Below are 20,172 nucleotides of genomic sequence, written 5' to 3' on the forward strand. Positions count from 1 at the left end.
TGGTTCCAGATATTATTTTTAGACCACCAAACTACCTATCTTAAAGACTAGGAAGAAAAATCGATGAAAATCGTAGCCATCACTCAATAAGAATTAGTTTCAAACTTGAAATTAACGTTAATAATGATGGAAAACATGAAAGAGTGAAAATTTGATAAAATTATACTTCCTGTAAAATAATTTTCATACTGAAAAATTCAACAGCCACAAAATAGATATAGGATATTTTTAGGTCTTCACTTTCAGTTCTATGCATTTTTTTGGTAGAATGCTTAGTTTTACTGCGATGTCGAAAAAATTGAAACATAAAAAAAAACTTCGAAATTATTTGGCTTAAAAGATTATTTTTTCAAAATTAAAAAAAACTTCGAACTTTTGGCTTAACAGATTATTTTCTCAAAATTTTTCTTCGATGAAAAGTAGGTACGCTTAAAATGCTAGTTTTGATTTCATTTTCAGCAGCATTTTATCTAGGTATAGTGAGTAAAGTAAAAAGAATTGCTCAAAATATTTATCTATCTCATTTTTTTCAAATTTGGCGAAATAAAGAGTACCTATAGAATAATTTAAAAAAACTGGGCTCCATATTGATGACTCATCTTAGATCCAGAATGCGTTTTGTCTCATCTTTCGGGTTATCTATTGGTAGAGAGTTGTATTTTTGTACTAATAATTTTCAAAAATCAACAAAATCAAAAAAAAATTATACTCAACCTCTAATTGAATGATCAAAATTAGATATTCTATTCTTGATACTCAGTTAAATTCGATCCTGTTAACTTTCTTTTTCGCCCTATTCAACTTCGCGCCATAATCACTTCTTTCATAAATTTCTTTAAAGATGGATCAAAAAATGAAATGTTTGTCATGAATACTGAAAAATAAAAAAATAAATTGAAAAATATTAGTTATAAAATTTAATAGCTTTAATATCAATAATCATCATCATAGTATGTAGTTGGGTATGCATGATGAGAAACGCCTACACTGTAATGACGTACCTAAAAAATAAGCACTTATTTTCCATCGTTACAATACTCGATGGATTAAAATTGAATTAAAATTGAACACTTTTTGAAACATTTATGATATTCAGTTAACCATTTCCACAGAGAAATCACGCCAACTCCAATTTACTCCAAATTTTCTCTTACAGTTTTTTTTTGTATCTATATGGTTCATGGTAAGTACGTATGATGTATGATGAATAAAATCTTCCATCGATCCATCCGCAAAATTTAATCATATGCTTTAGTTTACTTTTTAAAATTTCATTTACTGGTTTCATCACGATTAAAGCTGAATTTACGAAATTTAAAAATAATGAAACATAAAAAAACCCAATTTTTTTCTCACAACTTGAAACGAAAGGTAATTCGTATGATTTCAAACGTGAAAAAATTTGTCCTTCGGAGCTTACGAAAATATTTTTTTTCACCCATTTCCACGCAACGCAGAGAAATAAAGTTTAGATATTTGAAATCTTCAAAGTTCGTAGATTAATTTAAAAAATAATTCGAAGCCATTTTATCATTAATTTTTTTAATTAAAACGTTTATATTCGCAAGTATCAATACTTCGATCTAGACATGTTTACGAAAAACGTTCGCATACGAACTTATTTCGCTCTAAATACCAACAAATTCGGTATCATTTTCATCACCGATCTTCGTAGAATCTGAAAAAATTATTTTCAAAAAATTTAATTCGTTTTACAAACGAGAAAATCAAAATAAACGATGCAAGAAAACACGAAAAACGAACTTTCGCAATTCATGTATCGTAACGAAGTACGCTTTCCTCTATACGGTATTACTCGAGCGCAGCGCGCATGAGGTCTTCACTACGGTATTACTTTTTACTATATATACGCACGCCAATCTCAGTTGCAGTATTATTGCTCTTACTGTTCTATCACGTTTGTGTGTTTTACGTTACCGTGAAAAATATTATTCTTCAACATGGTTGAACCGACTGCTGAAACCGTCCCCGCTACTCCCGTAGCTGCGTCGCCGAAAAAGAAGAAAACCGCAACCAAAGCGAAATCGGCCGCTGCCAAAACTGCGACTCATCCGCCCACCGCTCAAATGGTCACCGGTGCCATCAAGGCTTTGAATGAACGTGGTGGTTCTTCGCTCCAAGCTATCAAGAAATCCATCAGCGGATTATACAAAATCGATGCCGAGAAAGCCGCTCCCTTTATCAAAAAATACCTGAAAAGCGCTGTTACTAAAGGTACCTTGATCCAAACCAAAGGCAAAGGTGCTTCTGGTTCGTTCAAATTAGCCGTCAAAGCTAAAGCTGAACCGAAGAAGAAGACCGCTGCACCCAAGAAGAAAACTGCTGCGCCTAAAAAACCCAAATCGACCGAAAGTAAACCGAAGAAAGCCAAGGCTTCGCCTAAGAAAGCTGCCACCAAGAAGGCTGCCAAACCTAAAGCCGCCAAGCCCGCAGCTACCCCGAAGAAAGCCAAGGCTCCTAGCAAAGCTAAAGCTACCAAAGCCACGCCTGCGAAGAAACCAAAGTCTCCTAAACCCAAGAAGGCGGCGACCAAGAAACCAGCAGCCAAGAAAACCATCTCGAAGAAGTAAATCTACGATTTACCATCTTAAAACGGCCCTTTTCAGGGCCACCAAAAATATTTCTTCTCATTGTGAATGAACACTTGTGTTTAGAAACAGCTGAAAAAGTTCGTCTTATTACAAAATACGAATTCGATTCGATGATCTTCTAATAATGAATTATCATGATTGAAATTTTCAAGTTCGAATCGAATAATAATTTTTCAAGTTCGTGATTAAAATTTTTAGTTTGGAAAAATATTCCATGTTCGAATTTTTATGTAAGATGATGAAAAAGGAGAGGTTAAGATAAGTTTTGAAAATTGAATGTACGAAATATTTGAGAAAAATACAGTGAACTATATTTTAGTTAGGGAAGGAGGCATTGGAGTTGGCTTACAATTGAATTGAGTATATTTTTTACTCGTAAATATATTTAAAATAAATCATAATATTGTGAACCAACGTTCAGGTAACAAAGTACCACACTTGATGGTGTATCGAAGTGATATAAAGAAATAATGTGTGATCGTGTAATTAGATGGATCAATATTTCCAAAATTGAATATTTTGAATTGTTAAACAGGTTTAATTTTCAAAATTGAAAATACTTACAAATTTTTTAGCAAAAAAAGATTAAATATTTCAACTTGTGATTTTTCGAAGTGTTACACTGAAATCAACATTATGCTCACGATAAAATAATACGACTAAAGCTATTTTGTGAAAAATTATATTTAGCCAATAGGAGTGCACGGAAATCGTTTTGATGATTCTTCGAGAAATACAAGTATCACAACTCGTTCGAGATCATGTAATGAATGTTAATTAATTGTAATTAGTCTAGATTGCAATCGTAACACAAAAATCATGAAAAATAATAGAATTCGTAATAAAAATATGAAAAATCTTGTAAAATCGACCATCTCGAATATTCAAATCAAAAACATCATTATCGTACCGGATATTCGGTGACACTAAAGTGGTTTCGCGAAAAAATCGTATCGGCCAATAGAAACGCTGAGTTTGTGTACGCGCGTCTCATTGGCTAATACGAACGCGTTAACGCTATATAAATACTAGAAAATCATCTGACTTCTCATTATTTATTTTTCGTTTGTTGAAGTACGTTGAATTTGTGTTTATCGTATTGCAATGGCTCCTCCGAAAAGTGCTGGTAAAGCTGTGAAGAAAGCCGGTAAGGCTCAGAAGAATATCAAAAAGGACGACAGCAAGAAGAGGCATAAGAAGAGGAAAGAATCCTACGCTATCTACATTTACAAGGTTCTGAAGCAAGTTCACCCCGATACCGGTGTCAGTTCGAAGGCGATGAGTATCATGAACTCTTTCGTCAACGATATTTTCGAAAGAATCGCCGCCGAGTCTAGTCGTTTGGCTCAATACAACAAGCGGTCGACGATTACCAGTCGGGAAGTCCAAACTGCTGTCCGTCTTCTGTTACCTGGTGAATTGGCTAAACACGCCGTTTCCGAAGGTACGAAAGCTGTCACCAAGTACACCAGCTCGAAGTAAATTCAACGATGTTGTTTCAAAACGGCCCTTTTCAGGGCCACCAATAATATTTCTTCTTCAAAATAGTGATGAAACCTGTGTTAGCTTGATTGTTACTTCTGTTCAATTTTGAATGTTCGTAATCGTACGTTCATCTTGATTGAACCTTTTCGATAAAATTAAAATAATACTCGTTAGTAAGGTAAGAGTGCTATGTACTATTGTACTAAAGACAAACATATTCTTGTGAAAATTTGAAAGAAATTCATTTCGATTTTCCTGCCTAAATCGGTAAATCCCAAGTTGAGTTCTTTTAAATTAAAAAATAATTCGACCGGAATAATTAAACTTGAAAATCAATTCATTATTCAACTTCATAGTTCATCCCCTAGGGGTGCGAAGTATCGACAAAATTTGGTATCGATAGTATCGAATATTTTCACAAAAAGTATCGATAGTATCGATATGTATCGATACCATTAAAATGGATAAAGAACTCAATTAAAAACACTTGAAAACAGCACGCAAATTCGGCAAATTGATAAAAAATAAAACGGTTTCTCTTTCTTTCTGTTAAAATGTTAAGAAAGAGGCAAACAACCGCATCGCATCACAATTTCGAGTTCACTCAGCAATTTTTTTTTTTTTTTTTTTGCCAAAATGCCATGCTTTGTTGGAAGGAAAGGAGAATTTTTGGCTATGAATCAGGGATGTATACGAGTATCGATACATATCGAGTATCGCCGTGATGTATCGATACTTTCGATACTTCCAAGGTATCGATAGTATCGAATGGGTATCGATACTTTTCGCACCACTATCATCCCCACTCTGTGAAACTTCAATATACTTCAAATGTTCGATCGATTCGATTCACTAATTAGTAATTTATTTGAGTTAATTCATTAATAGATTGAGTTCTTCTAAATACCGACGTGATTTTTACATGTCAGTGTTTTTCAAATTTCAAATATGTTGATTTTTGAGATTTTTGACTGAATTCAATTAAATTTCATTTTATTCTTTCCAATTTTGATTTCAATTTGCCTACAACATTTTTGAATCGTTTCGAATGCAATTTTATTGTTTTTTTTTTTTTTTTTGTAACTTTGTCTTTCTTCTAGGAAGTACACAAATCGAAAGCAATCACTGATTATTGAATATTTATTATTTTTGCATTTATAAAATATCAAACCTCTAAAAAACATTGTCAATATTTTCTGTTTCAGTTTCTCCTGATTTGTAATACAGGTTTGGTTAGTGGTTCAAAACAGCCGAAGATGTACTCGAATAATTGTTTTCTCAGTACTGCTGCGTTCAGAATATTCTCATGGTGCCTGGTAAATCTTTTATTGTTTTGTACAATGTTCCGATGAAAATGAAGCCGAAAACGCTCACAATGCGATAAATGCCAACTATCTTTACTTACCCTAAGTCAACGGTCCATTGTGTTTGTTATATTCTGAATCGAGTATAAGCAAGTGGTATAAGTATTGGTTTTGAAGATAATCACTGGGATTATGATTTGTACTTATTCTATGGAAATTATTTGCTTCTTCATAGTGCCTCAACAAGATTCTGAGATCAATTTCTATTATCGGCTCGATGGCTTGATATTGATAGACGATTTTATTAGAGGACCTGAAGAACAACTTTTGCTCGATATCATGGTCCATGCTGATATTAAAAACACCAGTACCTAACACATTAAAACATCGATTAGTCAGACATTACGGTTACGAATTCGATTACAAAACACGAGTAATGTCATCAAGAGTAGAAAATGCGAAGATATTCCGTCCAAGTATATTCATTCCTCATCGAACGAATTCAAAATCACGATGAACTCGAGAATTGGGTGCCAAATCAAATCACCATCGATTGTCACCAACTTGGACAAGGTATCTATTTTAAATTGCAAATCTATTTTATTCATTTGTATCGAAGTATAAACAGAAGTTTTTTCTTTTCGGTAGATAAGTATTCCTTTCCATGTCGATACTCATAGTGCCTTTGATGACTATGTAACATATTAAAACATCGATTAGTCAGACATTACAGCTACGAATTCGATTACAACACGAATAATGTCATTAAGAGCAGTTGGTAAATGCGAAGATATTCCATCCAAGTATTCAATACTCATCGAACGAATTCAAAATCACGATAAACTCATGAATTGGGTGCCAAATCAAATCACCATTAATTGTCACAAACCTGGACAAGGTACCTACATATATTAAATTGCAAGATGAATATCACATCCATTTTATTCATGTATCAAAGTATAAAAAGAAGTACTTTCTTTTATGTATATTCCCTTCCATGTAGATACTTGTAGTGCCTTTGATGACTATATTTTTAGCTTATCTATCGGATCGGATATTGTTAGGTATGGAATTTAAAAACGCTCAAGAAAGATGTTCATTATTGCTTCAGTGGAAATCGCTATTAATCATGTCAGAAACGAGCAGGCGTTGATCAAACACAGATTAAACAATACAGGAAAAAAATCTGGATCAAAAATACTTACATTGTAGGTATATTTTCATTTTTTTTTTCTTTAACTACCCCAGATATGTTTGGAGTCATTGGATAGTTCCTCGAAAATACGACATTACGTCCATAACGAAAATGACGTCAAATTAACCACACAAGCTAGAGGCGAAAGAATTTCGCATTAAAGATGGTGGTGATTCGTGTAACTGTGATCTTGTAGACAACTTGTGACTCAAAAAAGAAAAATCAACCATGTGGGAGTCTCGAAATAGGAGACGAAGTCGCATCCAAATGGGAAAATACTCACGTACCTACATGAGGTGAGATCAGAGGTGAGTGGAGATTTTCTCAGATTTATAGACATAATATCAATTGATTTTCACAGTAGGTATAAGTACAAACATAACTGTATTTTGTACAGGTAATATGATGAGATATGCTAATCATTTCAGTGAAACGCGTCACAAACCTTGGCCTAAAGTTGAAAATTTCATTCGCTCATTTTATCGATGTTGGCTGTGGAAATGGAAAACATCTTGGTTTAAATGCTTCAACTTATCAAGTAGGTAGGTAATGAGAAATTATCATTTTTTCCATCGTTTTTTTTTTTTTATTTTACACGAAATTCACGCAGGATTTTCAATTTTAGATGGGGGTGATCGTAACGTCAAGTTGATTCAAGAATGATTCAAAAAAGGATTCGAAGCTTTAATTTGTGATTGTCTAGAATTACCCTTTCGTTCAAATGTCACAGATTATTGTACATATATTATGCATTGAAGTTATTCATCATTTAGCTATACCGAACGAAAGTAGAAGAATTCGAGCTATTCAAGAAATTATCAGAATACTCAGGTCTCAGAGTAGGTGGTCAAGCGTTGATTTATGTTTGGGCTAAAAATCAACTCAAGGATGAAAAATCGTCAAATTATTTGAAAACAGGGGCGTAGCAAGCAAGGGGGTACGGTACCCCTACCCCCCGACAGGTTTGAAAAATTAAAAAGTTGACATTTTTGAGTTTACGAGGATGAAAATTCAAAAAATGATGAATTTTCAATTAATCATTAGTTGAAAAGTTGGCGTTTTTGACTCAGAGACTGATATTACAAGTTTAAGCTAATTTACCAACTGTTGAGGCATTCTTGATTTGCCAACTGAAAACTTCAGAAATCACAATATTGTCAACTTTATTTTCTACTTATTATCTAAGTAGGTAGTTGAAAAGTTGACAATTTGCAATTGTTAAAATTAAATTCGATTTGCCAACTAGGTACATACAATTAATTTCAAATGTAATGTATTATTGTAGGTACCTACATTTTTGATTTGCCAACTGAGTACCTACTTGAGAATTGGAAACTCAAAATTGCCAACTTTTCAAGGAAATTATTCATTTTGTTCGAAAATCGACAATCCTCATTTATTTTGTTTAGGTACCTAGGTGTAGCCTGTAGGTACTTAAAATGTTGGAATTTTTTAATTGAGTATACCAGAGAAAACCAACAGAATCCACGCCATAAATTTAAATGTAATTCGGCTATTCTTATTCTAAATTTGCCAATTGATGCGAGCATAGTACATACAATACCTGAGAACTCAGTTGGCAAATTGACCAATAATGTTGTACCTACTTAGTTGACAAATTTATTCTTGACGCATTTTTAAATTTGCCTATTTATTTTTTCAAATAATACAATTATTGTGATAGCTCTTTATGCTATTTTAGTTTTTAAAATGTACACTTGCAAAATCTTTGGATCTCGCTTCGCTTTCCTTTTTCAAAGTAAGTCAAGTTTACATTTTCTAGAAAAATATTGCGAGAATTTGAAAAATGCAAAGATCAGAAAAATGATTTTCTATCGTCAAAAATGATGTTCTTTGGGGGTTTTGTGTTACAAATTGTTAAGCGCTTTTTTGCCCTCGCTTAGCTCGGGCCATTTTCATTTCACTTTCACAATTCCAAATTTCTAAAAAAATATTAGGTGGGTAAGTCTCGATCTCAAATTTGAAAAATATCAAGATTGGAAGATATTATCATTTTTGACTTTGAAAAATGACGTTTTTCAGGCTCTTGAGTTATAAAATTTTGCAAGCTTTTGCCCTCGCTTTGCTCGGGCCAATTCCATTTCGTTTTTTGTTCAAAGCTCTTAAAATGAATAAATTACTTCCCAATTATGCGTAAAAGTTTAAATAAAATTGCGTTATTTTCAATTTTTTTAAATTTCCCGTAATGTTAAATAAAAACAGTGGGTCAAATACAAAAATTGGGAGTATTACCTCAAAATCATTTCTAGACCGAGCGAAAAAAGTACATACAAGCAAATCTGTCTTATTTGAGCAAATTTTCGAAAAATGATTGTAGAAGGGGGATGAGTATAGGTACTCGTACATAGATCGATTTTGCAGTTGGCATTTCTTAGAATTTACCCCCTTTGTAAAATCACTTTGCTACGCTCCTGTTTGAAAGATTTTGCTGCGGGAAAGTCAGCGAAGATACGCGTTCTGTTGAATTTAAGTAAATCGTCTATATAGAAAACATTGAAGAAAGTAGGTATGTACCTAATGGTGAAAAGAACTGATGTTAATCTCTACCCGTCCATGTTAATAGAACGCAGTTCAAACACTAAGATATGCTGGTGCCCTTGCCTTGAAAATTGAAACAAAAACAAGATGAATCCAAGTTAACAACATTTTCACGTTTTTATCACGTGTTTTCCGAAGTAGAGCTGGAATTCTTGTGCAACCGAATTCTCGGAAACACGGTAATGAAAAGTTATTACGATCAGGGAAATTGGTGTGTGATTTTGGAGAAACTGTTATCTTTGTGCTTTTTAAAAAAAAAATGTTTGTTATCGATTCAAGATTTTATTTTGTTGGATCGAATATAATAAAAATGAAATTTCTTATTATTTTGTACTACATACCTACTTATTTCAACGTTGGAATTAATTTAGCCTGAGGTACTGTTATGTTGGGTCATTCTCATAATTTTACTTGAATATTTTGAGAACAAAATTTTACAAGAAAGTGAATGAATTTTAAATAAAATTTTACTTGACATTATTTGACAACTGAAATCAACAAACAGAATGAGTATAGAAAACGTTGATGAAAATTACTGATAGAAAAAGAAAGTAACAAAGTATGAAAATAATACTAATAATAAGTAATTTAATGACACAAAAATTGACATTAAGATCATAGATTTTAAATTTAGATTATTTTCTTGTCACACCCACGTCGTGGTAGCGCTTGATCGAGGCTTCATCAATTTCGAAAATGTACCCGGAAGGTTGGACAATACCAATGGTTGATTTACTCCATTCACTTCATCGAATAAATGAGGATGTGCCAAAATAGTATCTTTCCACGACTGAGTTGAAGTGATCCAAGCAAAGTGCTTTGTAATGTAAAATATCACTTGCTTTTTCAAATGTTCAAACATATATTGATCAGCAAACACTAAAACATCAATTGCGTTTTCTTCAGACAAATCCTTCAACAACATTTCTTCACAAAGTAGTTTCAGACCATTCACATCATATTTCTCAGCTGCTACAAGTAAGTCACATACCATCCCCGGATCTGGAGTTTTATCGGTATACAAATAGTGTAGAAATGCTTTAAACACTTCAGGTTTCATGTCTGGAATGTCTACCTTGTTGAGTCGATTTTCTTCCATATCGTGTTTGAACATCGCAGCGAAAACAGGACTACGCGCTGCTAAAATATTCTTGTGAGCACCGAAATTCTCACCATTCAGAGAGAATGTCACGTCTATAAAGTCTTGATTAAGCAATAAGCCTTCCAAACTCTTTGATACACCGTTTTCGGTGATCATTGGTGCTATACTACACCGCTGCACTGTTTCGACGGTTGTGCTGTTTAATGTAGCGCCTTTCAGTTCACACACAATGGTCAACGCGTCTTTGTGTAATATTCGTAGGCCTGGAAATGGTTTTAGTAATCTTGCCTTTGAAATAAATGTTGCGTATCCCCAAGAGTTTGCACCTGCTTTGAATACATGGTAATACTGGAAAACATTTACTTTATTTCCTTTACCATCCAAAATATAAAATTTCGCTCTAGCTAAAATAGGCCTACCATCGCTAAAGCCTTTATCAAGGTGCAAATACAATGCGAAATAATAATCACCCCAATAAGGCGTCGTATTTTCAACTTTAAATTCCAAGTGCCATTCACATTCAGGATACGTGGGGATTTTAAATACGCTCGATTTCAGAACTTTACTCATTTTGCAATGGAAATGTTTGAAATGTTTGATTGTCCATAAATAAGAGAATTCTCCCCATTTGACATCGACGAGACAATGTTCATTTTTAATTGAGGCTTCTTCGGCTTCTGAATTAAACGCAGATGGTTGAGATTGAGAGGACGAAGTTGACTGGCCCATCTCTACAAGCAGGTATGGGAGAATAAGTAAGTATACGATACTTTTCAAAAATGGTGCTGGATTCCAAGTTTACGATGAAGCCAGATGCTGCAAAACGACGCAATAATGAAAAGTAACGGCAAAACCCCTAAGAAAAAAGGAATTCAGATTAGGCTATATTTTATGAAACAATTATATGTATAGGTATTCAACAAGTAAGATATGAAAATGATGACCGACGGCGACTCACCAATCCACTTCTTGCAACACAATTCAGATTGAAAAATTCGTGCAATCATACAAATTCATAACATTTTGGTATTCATCACTTCAATACACGTGCTTTAGATCACAATGAAAAATTTTCACTATCACTCCGATCCGATCACTCGTTTGCTTCACACACTCCACGTGCCGTAAGTCATAACTCCGCTCATCATTCCCCTATAACGCATGCGCAGTTTATCAAACTAATAAAATATTGTGTTTTGATAGAAGTGTTGCCAGTTGCCTGCCTGAGTGCCTGAAAAATTGAAAATGAAATTTTAGGGTACAATAACAAATAAAATAACAATACAAACAAATAAGTACCTACCTATAACAACATGGCCAGAAATTTAATCCATCCATTATATTTTGAGTGGAAAGATGTTTTTTTTCTCAAGAAGTTGATTCAAATTCACAGAAATGAGAAAATGTAGTGCTTTGGGACATTTTTGAGCTTCTTTCTTCAACACATTTTTGTCATTAAAAAATAAAATCAATGACTTTGAAATTTTACCTTGAGTTATTTTTACTCCAAAATACTCGTAGCTCATCAAAATTCAAATCCACCAGATTGACCTATAAGGGTATAAGTAGTACAATCGTTTCGTTCACCAGCCCTGATTGAGAGAATGAGAGAATAAATCGAAAACATTCATTTGCATGGAAATGGAATTAATTTATTCTTTGTACCACTACCAAGTCAGAAAAGATGAAAATTGATCTAATTCATATTTTATTTTACTTAAAATAGGTACTGTGATTAATTAGAATTCGAACAAATGATCATCTTCAATCCGTTGTACAGGAAAGTTTTTAGAATTTAGGTTTAGAACATCAGTTTTTCTGTTTTGGAAAATTGAGGATATTCATGACGTATCCATCTGTATTGAGAGTTGCTCACCATTACTTCCGCAGGAATTTCTAATTTTCGTAGGAAATCAATTGTACTTCGAAGTTGGTTGTTTTGTTGGAATTTGAACTGCGTTTATTTCAAGTTTTGGAGGTGATTAGGAAGTTTTTGGCTAGTTTTGTACATGAGCATGAGAATTTGTTTTCCTAGTTCTAATTAATCACAATCGCTTTTGTGAACATTTTGGTGAGAAATAATTAAGAACAATGATTTTAGGCTTAAATACAATAGGACACATGTATTGTATTTCACGATTCTTCAATGATAAAAAAATCCTTGTATTGTCACAGGCAATATATTTCTACGATAAGTAGATATCTACTTTATATATAAATTTAAATAAATTAAAAAAATGCATGAAGATGGACGAAGAATTACAAATTAAAGTCGATGCCACAAAAAACAAATACAATTCATCCACATCTTAAAAGCTAACCTAACAGTACTTCAAGTACCTACTTGTAAGTGTAAGTAAATTTTCAGCATTGCATCAAATAATCACAGTTTTATTTTTCCTTCTCATTTTAAAAATTAATCTTTAAAGAGACGATTCTTCATGATATGTACAACGGCCAGCTGCAATGCAGCAATAATCCTTGAAGCTGTTCGACAACTAATGTGCTGCTGCTTTCACCAGGAGGAATATTAAACATATTATACACCCGCAGACGCACGCACACACCTCCCCTTGTTCTTTTTCTTTCTTTTTACGTAACAACTTTTCAGCAGCGTAGGACTGGAACGAATTATGGTTGGAATTTTTCACTTGGGTGTATTCATCGTCAATACTCTGAAAAACAAATCACGAGTAACTAAGTATTAAATTGTGATTTCACGTCTTCAATGACCAGTCTACATACAACCTACCTACTTGTGTAATACAGGGTGCCCAGAAATATCGAGTACCCCTAAAAAAAGTTTTCTACTAAATACTTTGGTTGGTCACAGTGAATGATAATAATGATAGCACATGATTGGTTGTTGGACTGGATGAGATAACATTCCACCAATCATATGCATCTATTTCACGTTGCCAACCTATATTTTTAATGAAAAACTTTTTTAGGGGTACTTACTAGATATTTCTGGGCACCCTGTATGAGAGAAATTAAATGACGTAGGTCTAGGTACCTATTAAAGATTTAAAAAAAAATTCACCAGGCTGACCAATTGAAAAAAAAATATGTTTGGTTTTTAGAAGCAATGCACGATTTGCTCATAATTAGCTGAAGTGAAGAATGTTCTAGTTTTAAAAATTTAGAAAACATTGTATTTTTTTGTACTTATTAGGTGATTAAATTTGTTTAAGTTCTTTACGTTAATTCAATTTTCATTTTTTAAATAATTTTTTAAGATAATTCTTTTTTGTTTATCCAAATTGATTTAGGTAATTTTCATCTCTTTATGCTAGTTAATTTTTTCAATTGAATTTTTGATTAAAAAATTTGATTCATTACAATATTACTTATTCAATTTTTATTTACTTATTTAATGGAGACCTGATTAATTTTTTTGAAAAAACTATTTGATTTCTTTCTAGTTACTGAATAATTTAATTTACCTACCTGATTTCAATTTCACTTAACAAAAAAAAATCTAATTTTTATCGTTTTATTAATTTGAGTTAAATTTTTCAATTTAATTCTTACATTGATTTAATTTTCATTTCATAAATTTGATTGAATTTTCTCTTTTAAATAAACTTAGTTGATTTTAATTCGTTGATTCAATTTTTTATTTGTTAATTTTCATTTACTTAGGCATTAAAATTAATTTTAGTTTTAGTTTTCAAACATTAGGTGCTCGTTATTCATTTTGAATTCAATTGAATTTTCAAGTTTATTTTATGTATTTCTGTCGTTTTACTTTAATGCTCGGCTCAATTTTGGTTTTTTGTTAAGTTAGGTAAATAAATTCGAAGGTTAGAATTAAATTAGATAGGTTTAGGTAACTGATTTTTTTTTTAAAGAAATTTTATTTTTGTAAAATAAAAATTGATAAACGTTAATTTTCATTTACTTAGGCATTAAAATTAATTTTAGTTTTAGTTTTCAAACATTAGGTGCTCGTTATTCATTTTGAATTCAATTGAATTTTCAAGTTTATTTTATGTATTTCTGTCGTTTTACTTTAATGCTCGGCTCAATTTTGGTTTTTTGTTAAGTTAGGTAAATAAATTCGAAGGTTAGAATTAAATTAGATAGGTTTAGGTAACTGATTTTTTTTTAAAGAAATTTTATTTTTGTAAAATAAAAATTGATAAACGAAAATTGTATTAGGTACCTACCTAATGTAAGGAAATAAAACAAACCAATTTGAAAAATTTAAATTCAAACAACGCAGGTAATAATTAAAATACATTTACAAATTGAAAAATTCAAATTTTTAAATGAAAAAAATTAGGTACCTGTATCAATTTATCTTTGTACGATTCGTACAATTCGTCTCCTTCCATGTTGATCTCTCTTCTAAACTGTTCCGACGCATATTTCTTAATCTTCAAATGTTCTTGTTCAAGCCGATTCCATTCTACATATGGCTTACTCCCATTAGTGCATTCTTGAAGAACTGTCGTCATAAGTCGGTGATAAGTTTCCTTAGCTTTTGTCAGTGCCGATTGATTGCAGGATTCCGCTTTATCTTTGTTGGAAATTTTGAAATGGGAATAGTCAATGTCAATATCCTGTAATAAAAGAAATAGGTGCCTATATAGTTTATGCAGGAAAAGCCATAGGTATAAAGGATGAAAATTGCAGAATCGACTTAAAGTTATAAGAACTCATTTCACACACACACTTACTTGTTCCAATAATGATCTGTATACTTCGGTATTTTCCTTTCCATATTCTTCGCAAAACTTTTTCACAACTTGATCTTTACATTCAATGTGCTTTGTTTCCAACTCTACACTGGTTAGGTATGGTTTATTAGTATTCTCATTAATTGACATATTTGTAAGCATCTGTCGGCGATAAGATTCTTTAGCATTGGCGAACGCCAGTTGATTACCGATTGTGACTATATTTTGGTTGGAAGCTTTAAATTGTTCATATCCATTATCGATATCCTGTAAAGTCAAACAACTGTACTTAGGCTGAATATAAAATCAAGTTTTCAATCTCTGAATCTCACATAATATTATGTTTGTTTTTTTGTTTAAAAAAAAAATCCAAGACTTATTGAAATTAAGAACTCCATGAAACTCTTACCTCTTCCAACTTGATTCGGTACGACATGAAAATATCACTTTCATCAGGTTTACAATTTTTTCCAAACATTTCTAGGACTTCATTTTTACATCTCGCATGCTCCGTTAGGAGTTCTTCGGAGTTTATACATGATTTAGGGCCCTCAAAAATCTGCATCATAAGCCGACAGTAGGTATCTTTGGCCTCTGTAAATGCTGATTGTATTTTCACTTCCATTTTATTTCTGTTGAGAGATTTATACGTGCTATAATCCCTGTCCATTTCCTAAAAAAAAAAAATAATAAAAAATAATAATAATAGGTAAATAAGTTTCTAGCTCAAGTGTTTTGAAAATATGTGTGAAAGTATAATCGCAGCGCAAAACATGAATTATGCAAATACCTGTTCTAATCGAATTCTATATTGTTCGGCAAATTCATCTCCACCAATTTTACGTTGGCTTGCAAATTTTTCTACAGCTTTTGCTTTACATTTTCGATGCTCTGCGTCGATTTCTTCGCAACTGAGGTACGGATCAGCAGCTTCACAGGCTGTCATGATGAGCTGATGATAAGCTTCCTTCGCTGCTGCAGCAGCAGATTGATTACCTGCTATAGCAGTCGCCTTTTTTGGACATAAGATGATAGCGATGAGCGATTTTTTAAAAATCTAGAAATAATCGCGTGGTTTTCAACTTTTATATAAGTATGTGGGTACTCACTGCGAGAATAGATTTTGGTTGAGGAATACCATCTCCGCTGAACACCTCCATGTAGCATTTGAAATATCGCACCAAATCCTTAACTTTGACTTTTTCCCCGCCAATTTCTTTTTGAACTATGTTTTCCTTCGAAAGTAGCATTGGAACAAATTGTTCTAAACAAGTCTTGAATGAATCTTCCATATCTGCAATCAATATAAGTATAGATTATTTGAGCAGCTGCAGGGGAAAACTTAGTTCAAAACTGGGCCATGTTAACACGACAATAACCAACATACCAGATAATCGTCCATCGAAATTGGGATTTGTTGTAACTTTGAAGCCAGGGTGAGGCATCAAGAAGCATTGAATATCATCGAAACATGATCGAATGTGTTTCCTCAATGATTGCAGCTCCGAGTGCATTACATCTGTGATCTTTGTCGAAGTAAACATGAATATATTAATCACAAACAATCAATACAAGTTATATCATAACTAATTAACTATTGATCCTTCTCAAAGTGGTGAATAGGCAACTCAACCGGGGTAACAGTATGCATGTTTGCCTAATTAGAGATTTGAACACCCATTCCCCTAAGTACGAGTACATACATGCAGTTATTTGAAAAGTTATGAAGGTTTGATTCAAATTATTAAAAACCATCTGAAGTAAGTATACCTACCTTCTGCAAGAAAATAAAAATAAAATAAAGAGGAAAAAATGTTCTCTTTAAAATTGCGCAAAATTTAAAAAATGTATTATAGGAAGCAGTTTTTTTACTGAGAATTATTAGAATTTTTATATTTGTGTTTTGAGAACTTTTTCTCAATTTTTCAGATTTTTGTCATTTTTTATGCATTTTGTGCTTTTTTCCTCAAGTGTCCTGCTGTTCTCTTTTGCCTTTTTTTTTGTTGGTGAAAATGAACAGAAAGTTTGTACTTGTGTTGTTTAATAAATTTTGGGCAATTTTATGAATGGGAAATTTTTTCTTGTATTTTCTTGAATTTAAAAAAAAAATAATAATTTTCAACCTATAAGGAAATGGGTGTCGCACCATTAGAAAGAGTAAACTTTTCTCTACAAGAGTTAAAGTACCTAATATTAATAATTTACAAACATTTAAAGAGGACATTTTTTGAAATTTTTTGGAAAAATGGTGAAGAAAATTTGATATTCAAGAGCTCCTCTGGCTCTAGCTACCTGTCATAGTCTGGCTAAAATTGCTCAGCAAAACTGAAAGGAATTTTTCATGTAGACGTAGCTCAGCTCCTTCATGATAAGTTTCCTACTCATCACTTTGAAGGATATAACCATTCGTTATAATGAGATAATTATGTAGGCATTCTCAGGATTATGGATGCACATACCTCCAACATTTTATCTAAGATTTTGCGTCCTCCTTCTGATCCATAATTCGCCTCATATGGGTAACTCCAGTCTCTGATAAGGAATTGTAATTTCTGAAATGGTTTATGACCAGTTTCTTCCATAGCCAGGCATCCATATTTGCTGAACAACTAGATAGTTTTTTGAGGGTATATCAGATTCAAAATTAGTTCTACAATATCATTTGCATATTTCTTTATGCTTGAGCACCGTACTCCATCGCATTTATCTATGCTTAAAATAGATGAATACATGCAACCTTTAAATTTTTGGAACATTCAGTGAATCTCTCTTTTCCTTTAAAATTGAAAAGAGAACGCACATCCTCTGATCTCATCACAATATTACTACATATATTTTATTTTTTTAAATTAAATGCCTCTCCCCCCCCCCCAAAATGAAATCTTTCCAAAATTCACTGAATAAAATCACTGAATAAACCTATTTACCTACCTCTAAATGCTGCAAATCGTCTTCTTGAATATTATGAAACAAATTATAAACTTGAATCGAGCTCAACATGGTACTCAAAGCGAAAACAGTGGCGCAATCTTGGATTGTGCTTTTACCATCAAACGTTCCTTGCGTATCAAGAAAAATTACTGCCACCTAAATAGGAACACTGGTAACTTAGGTCTAGGTAAACATGAAATTAATTCTACTAATAAAAGACCAACCTACAGCCAATCCAAATCAATGAAAAAATTTTGGATTCAAGTATTTAAAAAGGCAATCAAAGAATTTGGCAAATTTTCATTTGCCCCTGAATACTTATTAGGTTATCAATTAAAATTTGATGCAATTTTGACGATAAACTGAAACTTGTCAATGAAGAATTTTTTCAAAAATTGAGGCAAGTGCTGGTGAAACTTACTCTTTCATTATTTGGTAAAGTAAGACAGAATATTTCGGACCACATTAGAATACCAGTAGTTGTGCGCTCCGATCCTCCTCGCCAAGAAAATCCTTCCAAAGGACGATTCACATCTCCCAACCAACTGCCATTTATGGGCTGGCTAGACTTGCACTAGAACAACACAAAATGTAATTTATTAAAATGGTACTTACTCGAATAGATAACAAACAAATAAAACTAATTAAAAGAAACAAACTGCAGAAAGAAAAAAATTTCCTTGCGAGAGCAATAAATTTAATTAGGTAATAGATAGCCTAGGTAGGTAGTGTGATAGCTCAAATTAAGTTGGTAAAAGAAACGACATTTCATGATCATTTCTGATTTAACCTTATTTGAAGTTAATGGAAGAATTAATATTTTTTTTACCATTTAAAGTTATTATTCAATATTCATCTAAACATTTTGATTCTTGTAGGAAGAGCAATAATTATGGTATAGGTACATAGGTACTTACTAGCTGATATGAAATATAATTGAGTAATATGAAGATATTAATACATATCAATGATTAAGATAACAGACACTTTTTACGAATAAAATTAAATTAAAAACTGAGAGCAAAGTGCAAACTGATCAACTAAACTTTACTGAAACTCCAGATCAGAGTCTGCCTAAGGCTGGTATTAGATAGGTATAGGTAGGTACATAAATTAGGAAAATAGCATAGGGTTGTATTTTAAGGCGCAGCCTTTGTAAAATTCCAGTGTTGTTGAGATGATGGGTATTGGCTACGATACCTTAATGACTAATTAACCTGTAACCATCCCTTCTCGTAAAAACGTTACGACTAATCTGTCGTAATTTTACAGACGTGAAAGTATATCACGACTGTAGGCGCCATGAATATTTTTAGAAATTGATTTTTCGACTCATCACAGCCGATTACTTTGAGCTCAGCAAATTTTTATAAGAAAACAATAGAAAACGACCAAGAATTTCACACTGTAAAGGTATGTTAGATACCTACCTAGTTGTATGGAATACGTCACACGGGTCAAAAGAAATTAAATTCCATAACTTACCACATGATTCATATACCTAAGGAAGAAATCCAAAAGGAAAGATTTGCCTTTACGAAAGCTTCCAGCTACCGATACCACCACAGCATTGCAGTCTTTAATGTCATCTCGTAGCAAAGCATCTTCCAAAGCTTTCACGTTCAATTCAAATTTATGTTGTCCATTTGATGTTACAATCGGAATTGGATAAGCTCGATGCATAGTTTTATAAAATTTAAATAAATAAGCTTCTTTTCTACCTAGGTATTTTAAAATGGTATACTAAATTAGATATACTTTTTACAACACTCAAAATTATTCATACGAAGCATTAAAACGTGCGCGCGTGTTAACAACTCACTAAATAAAAAAGAGATTATCAACGCGAAATTTTTCACACTCTTCGCGTAGGTATAAGTATTGCGAATTGCAGAAATGAAAATTTGATCATGCGCTGTATTTGTGTTTCATTTAATTTTATTCCCGGTTCATAAGGTTAATGAGTCATTAGGTACTTTCTTATCAAAAAAAAAAAAAATTTGAACACTCAGCTATAGTCAATCAGAAAAAAACGTCGATTCAACTCATCGCGTCAAATGATATCTACTCGGCAGGTACATACATTACAATATTTATGCGTACAGTCGCTTTTCCTAGATGAGTAGACACTACCTACTTGATTTTAAAACGATTCGAATAATTAGGTAGGTAAGAATTGTAACCGATGACGACGCTACACCACACAACAGTCGCCGAGTCAGCATTTATGCTGATTTGTTTTCTTATTCCAAGAAAAACATGCTGACTATCGTAGGAATGAAAGTTCAGTTCGGTTCTA

At 32.5% G+C, this 20,172-nt stretch overlaps 5 protein-coding genes across 5 annotated transcripts; 3 read left to right on the forward strand and 2 right to left on the reverse strand.

The window, feature by feature from the left end:
• The first annotated feature begins 1,751 nt into the window (after positions 1-1,751).
• On the forward strand, positions 1,752-2,624 carry LOC135836846 (histone H1B-like). Its single transcript, XM_065351902.1, has one exon. It carries the CDS (start codon positions 1,962-1,964, stop codon positions 2,589-2,591), a length of 630 nt encoding a protein of 209 aa, XP_065207974.1. The 5' UTR covers positions 1,752-1,961; the 3' UTR covers positions 2,592-2,624.
• An 856-nt stretch (positions 2,625-3,480) lies between these two features.
• LOC135836849 (histone H2B-like) lies at positions 3,481-4,936 on the forward strand. Its single transcript, XM_065351906.1, has one exon. The coding sequence runs from the start codon at positions 3,717-3,719 to the stop codon at positions 4,092-4,094; it is 378 nt and encodes a 125-aa protein (XP_065207978.1). The 5' UTR covers positions 3,481-3,716; the 3' UTR covers positions 4,095-4,936.
• Positions 4,937-5,593: 657 nt separating this feature from the next.
• LOC135834116 (alkylated DNA repair protein alkB homolog 8-like) lies at positions 5,594-9,578 on the forward strand. The gene is given in 11 exon segments (XM_065347954.1): positions 5,594-5,768; positions 6,104-6,177; positions 6,179-6,300; positions 6,388-6,463; positions 6,465-6,549; positions 6,994-7,075; positions 7,077-7,138; positions 7,222-7,328; positions 7,330-7,422; positions 7,424-7,521; positions 9,160-9,578. Coding segments are annotated over 11 exon segments (1,275 nt in total). The 3' UTR covers positions 9,461-9,578.
• A 26-nt stretch (positions 9,579-9,604) lies between these two features.
• Positions 9,605-11,504, reverse strand: LOC135836845 (speckle-type POZ protein-like). The gene is made up of 2 exons (XM_065351901.1): positions 11,216-11,504; positions 9,605-11,113 (listed from the first exon to the last, which is right to left on the reverse strand). Exon 2 carries the CDS (start codon positions 10,984-10,986, stop codon positions 9,802-9,804), a length of 1,185 nt encoding a protein of 394 aa, XP_065207973.1. The 5' UTR covers positions 10,987-11,113; positions 11,216-11,504; the 3' UTR covers positions 9,605-9,801.
• An 861-nt stretch (positions 11,505-12,365) lies between these two features.
• Positions 12,366-19,853, reverse strand: LOC135836855 (atlastin-like). The gene is made up of 11 exons (XM_065351912.1): positions 19,359-19,853; positions 18,295-18,447; positions 17,874-18,029; positions 17,402-17,551; positions 16,330-16,468; positions 16,052-16,236; positions 15,733-15,954; positions 15,352-15,615; positions 14,943-15,209; positions 14,550-14,825; positions 12,366-12,932 (listed from the first exon to the last, which is right to left on the reverse strand). The coding sequence occupies exons 1-11, from the start codon at positions 19,554-19,556 to the stop codon at positions 12,756-12,758; spliced, it is 2,187 nt and encodes a 728-aa protein (XP_065207984.1). The 5' UTR covers positions 19,557-19,853; the 3' UTR covers positions 12,366-12,755.
• Positions 19,854-20,172: the final 319 nt, after the last annotated feature.

Source organism: Planococcus citri, chromosome 2, assembly GCF_950023065.1.
Source record: "Planococcus citri chromosome 2, ihPlaCitr1.1, whole genome shotgun sequence".
Classification (NCBI taxonomy): Eukaryota; Metazoa; Arthropoda; class Insecta; order Hemiptera; family Pseudococcidae; genus Planococcus; species Planococcus citri.

What these genes read in the sequence shown, in the direction of transcription:
- LOC135836846 (XM_065351902.1), top strand. Translation starts at nt 1,962, where the DNA reads ATGGTTGAACCGACTGCTGAAACCGTCCCCGCTACTCCCGTAGCTGCG.
- LOC135836849 (XM_065351906.1), top strand. Translation starts at nt 3,717, where the DNA reads ATGGCTCCTCCGAAAAGTGCTGGTAAAGCTGTGAAGAAAGCCGGTAAG.
- LOC135836845 (XM_065351901.1), bottom strand. Translation starts at nt 10,986, where the DNA reads ATGGGCCAGTCAACTTCGTCCTCTCAATCTCAACCATCTGCGTTTAAT.
- LOC135836855 (XM_065351912.1), bottom strand. Translation starts at nt 19,556, where the DNA reads ATGCATCGAGCTTATCCAATTCCGATTGTAACATCAAATGGACAACAT. An exon ending in TTTCGATGGACGATTATCTG is followed by an intron (nt 16,237 to 16,329) that starts GTATGTTGGTTA and finishes TATTGATTGCAG; the next exon opens with ATATGGAAGATTCATTCAAG. An exon ending in ACAAAGATAAATTGATACAG is followed by an intron (nt 12,933 to 14,549) that starts GTACCTAATTTT and finishes TTTGTTTTTCAG; the next exon opens with AGTATTGACGATGAATACAC.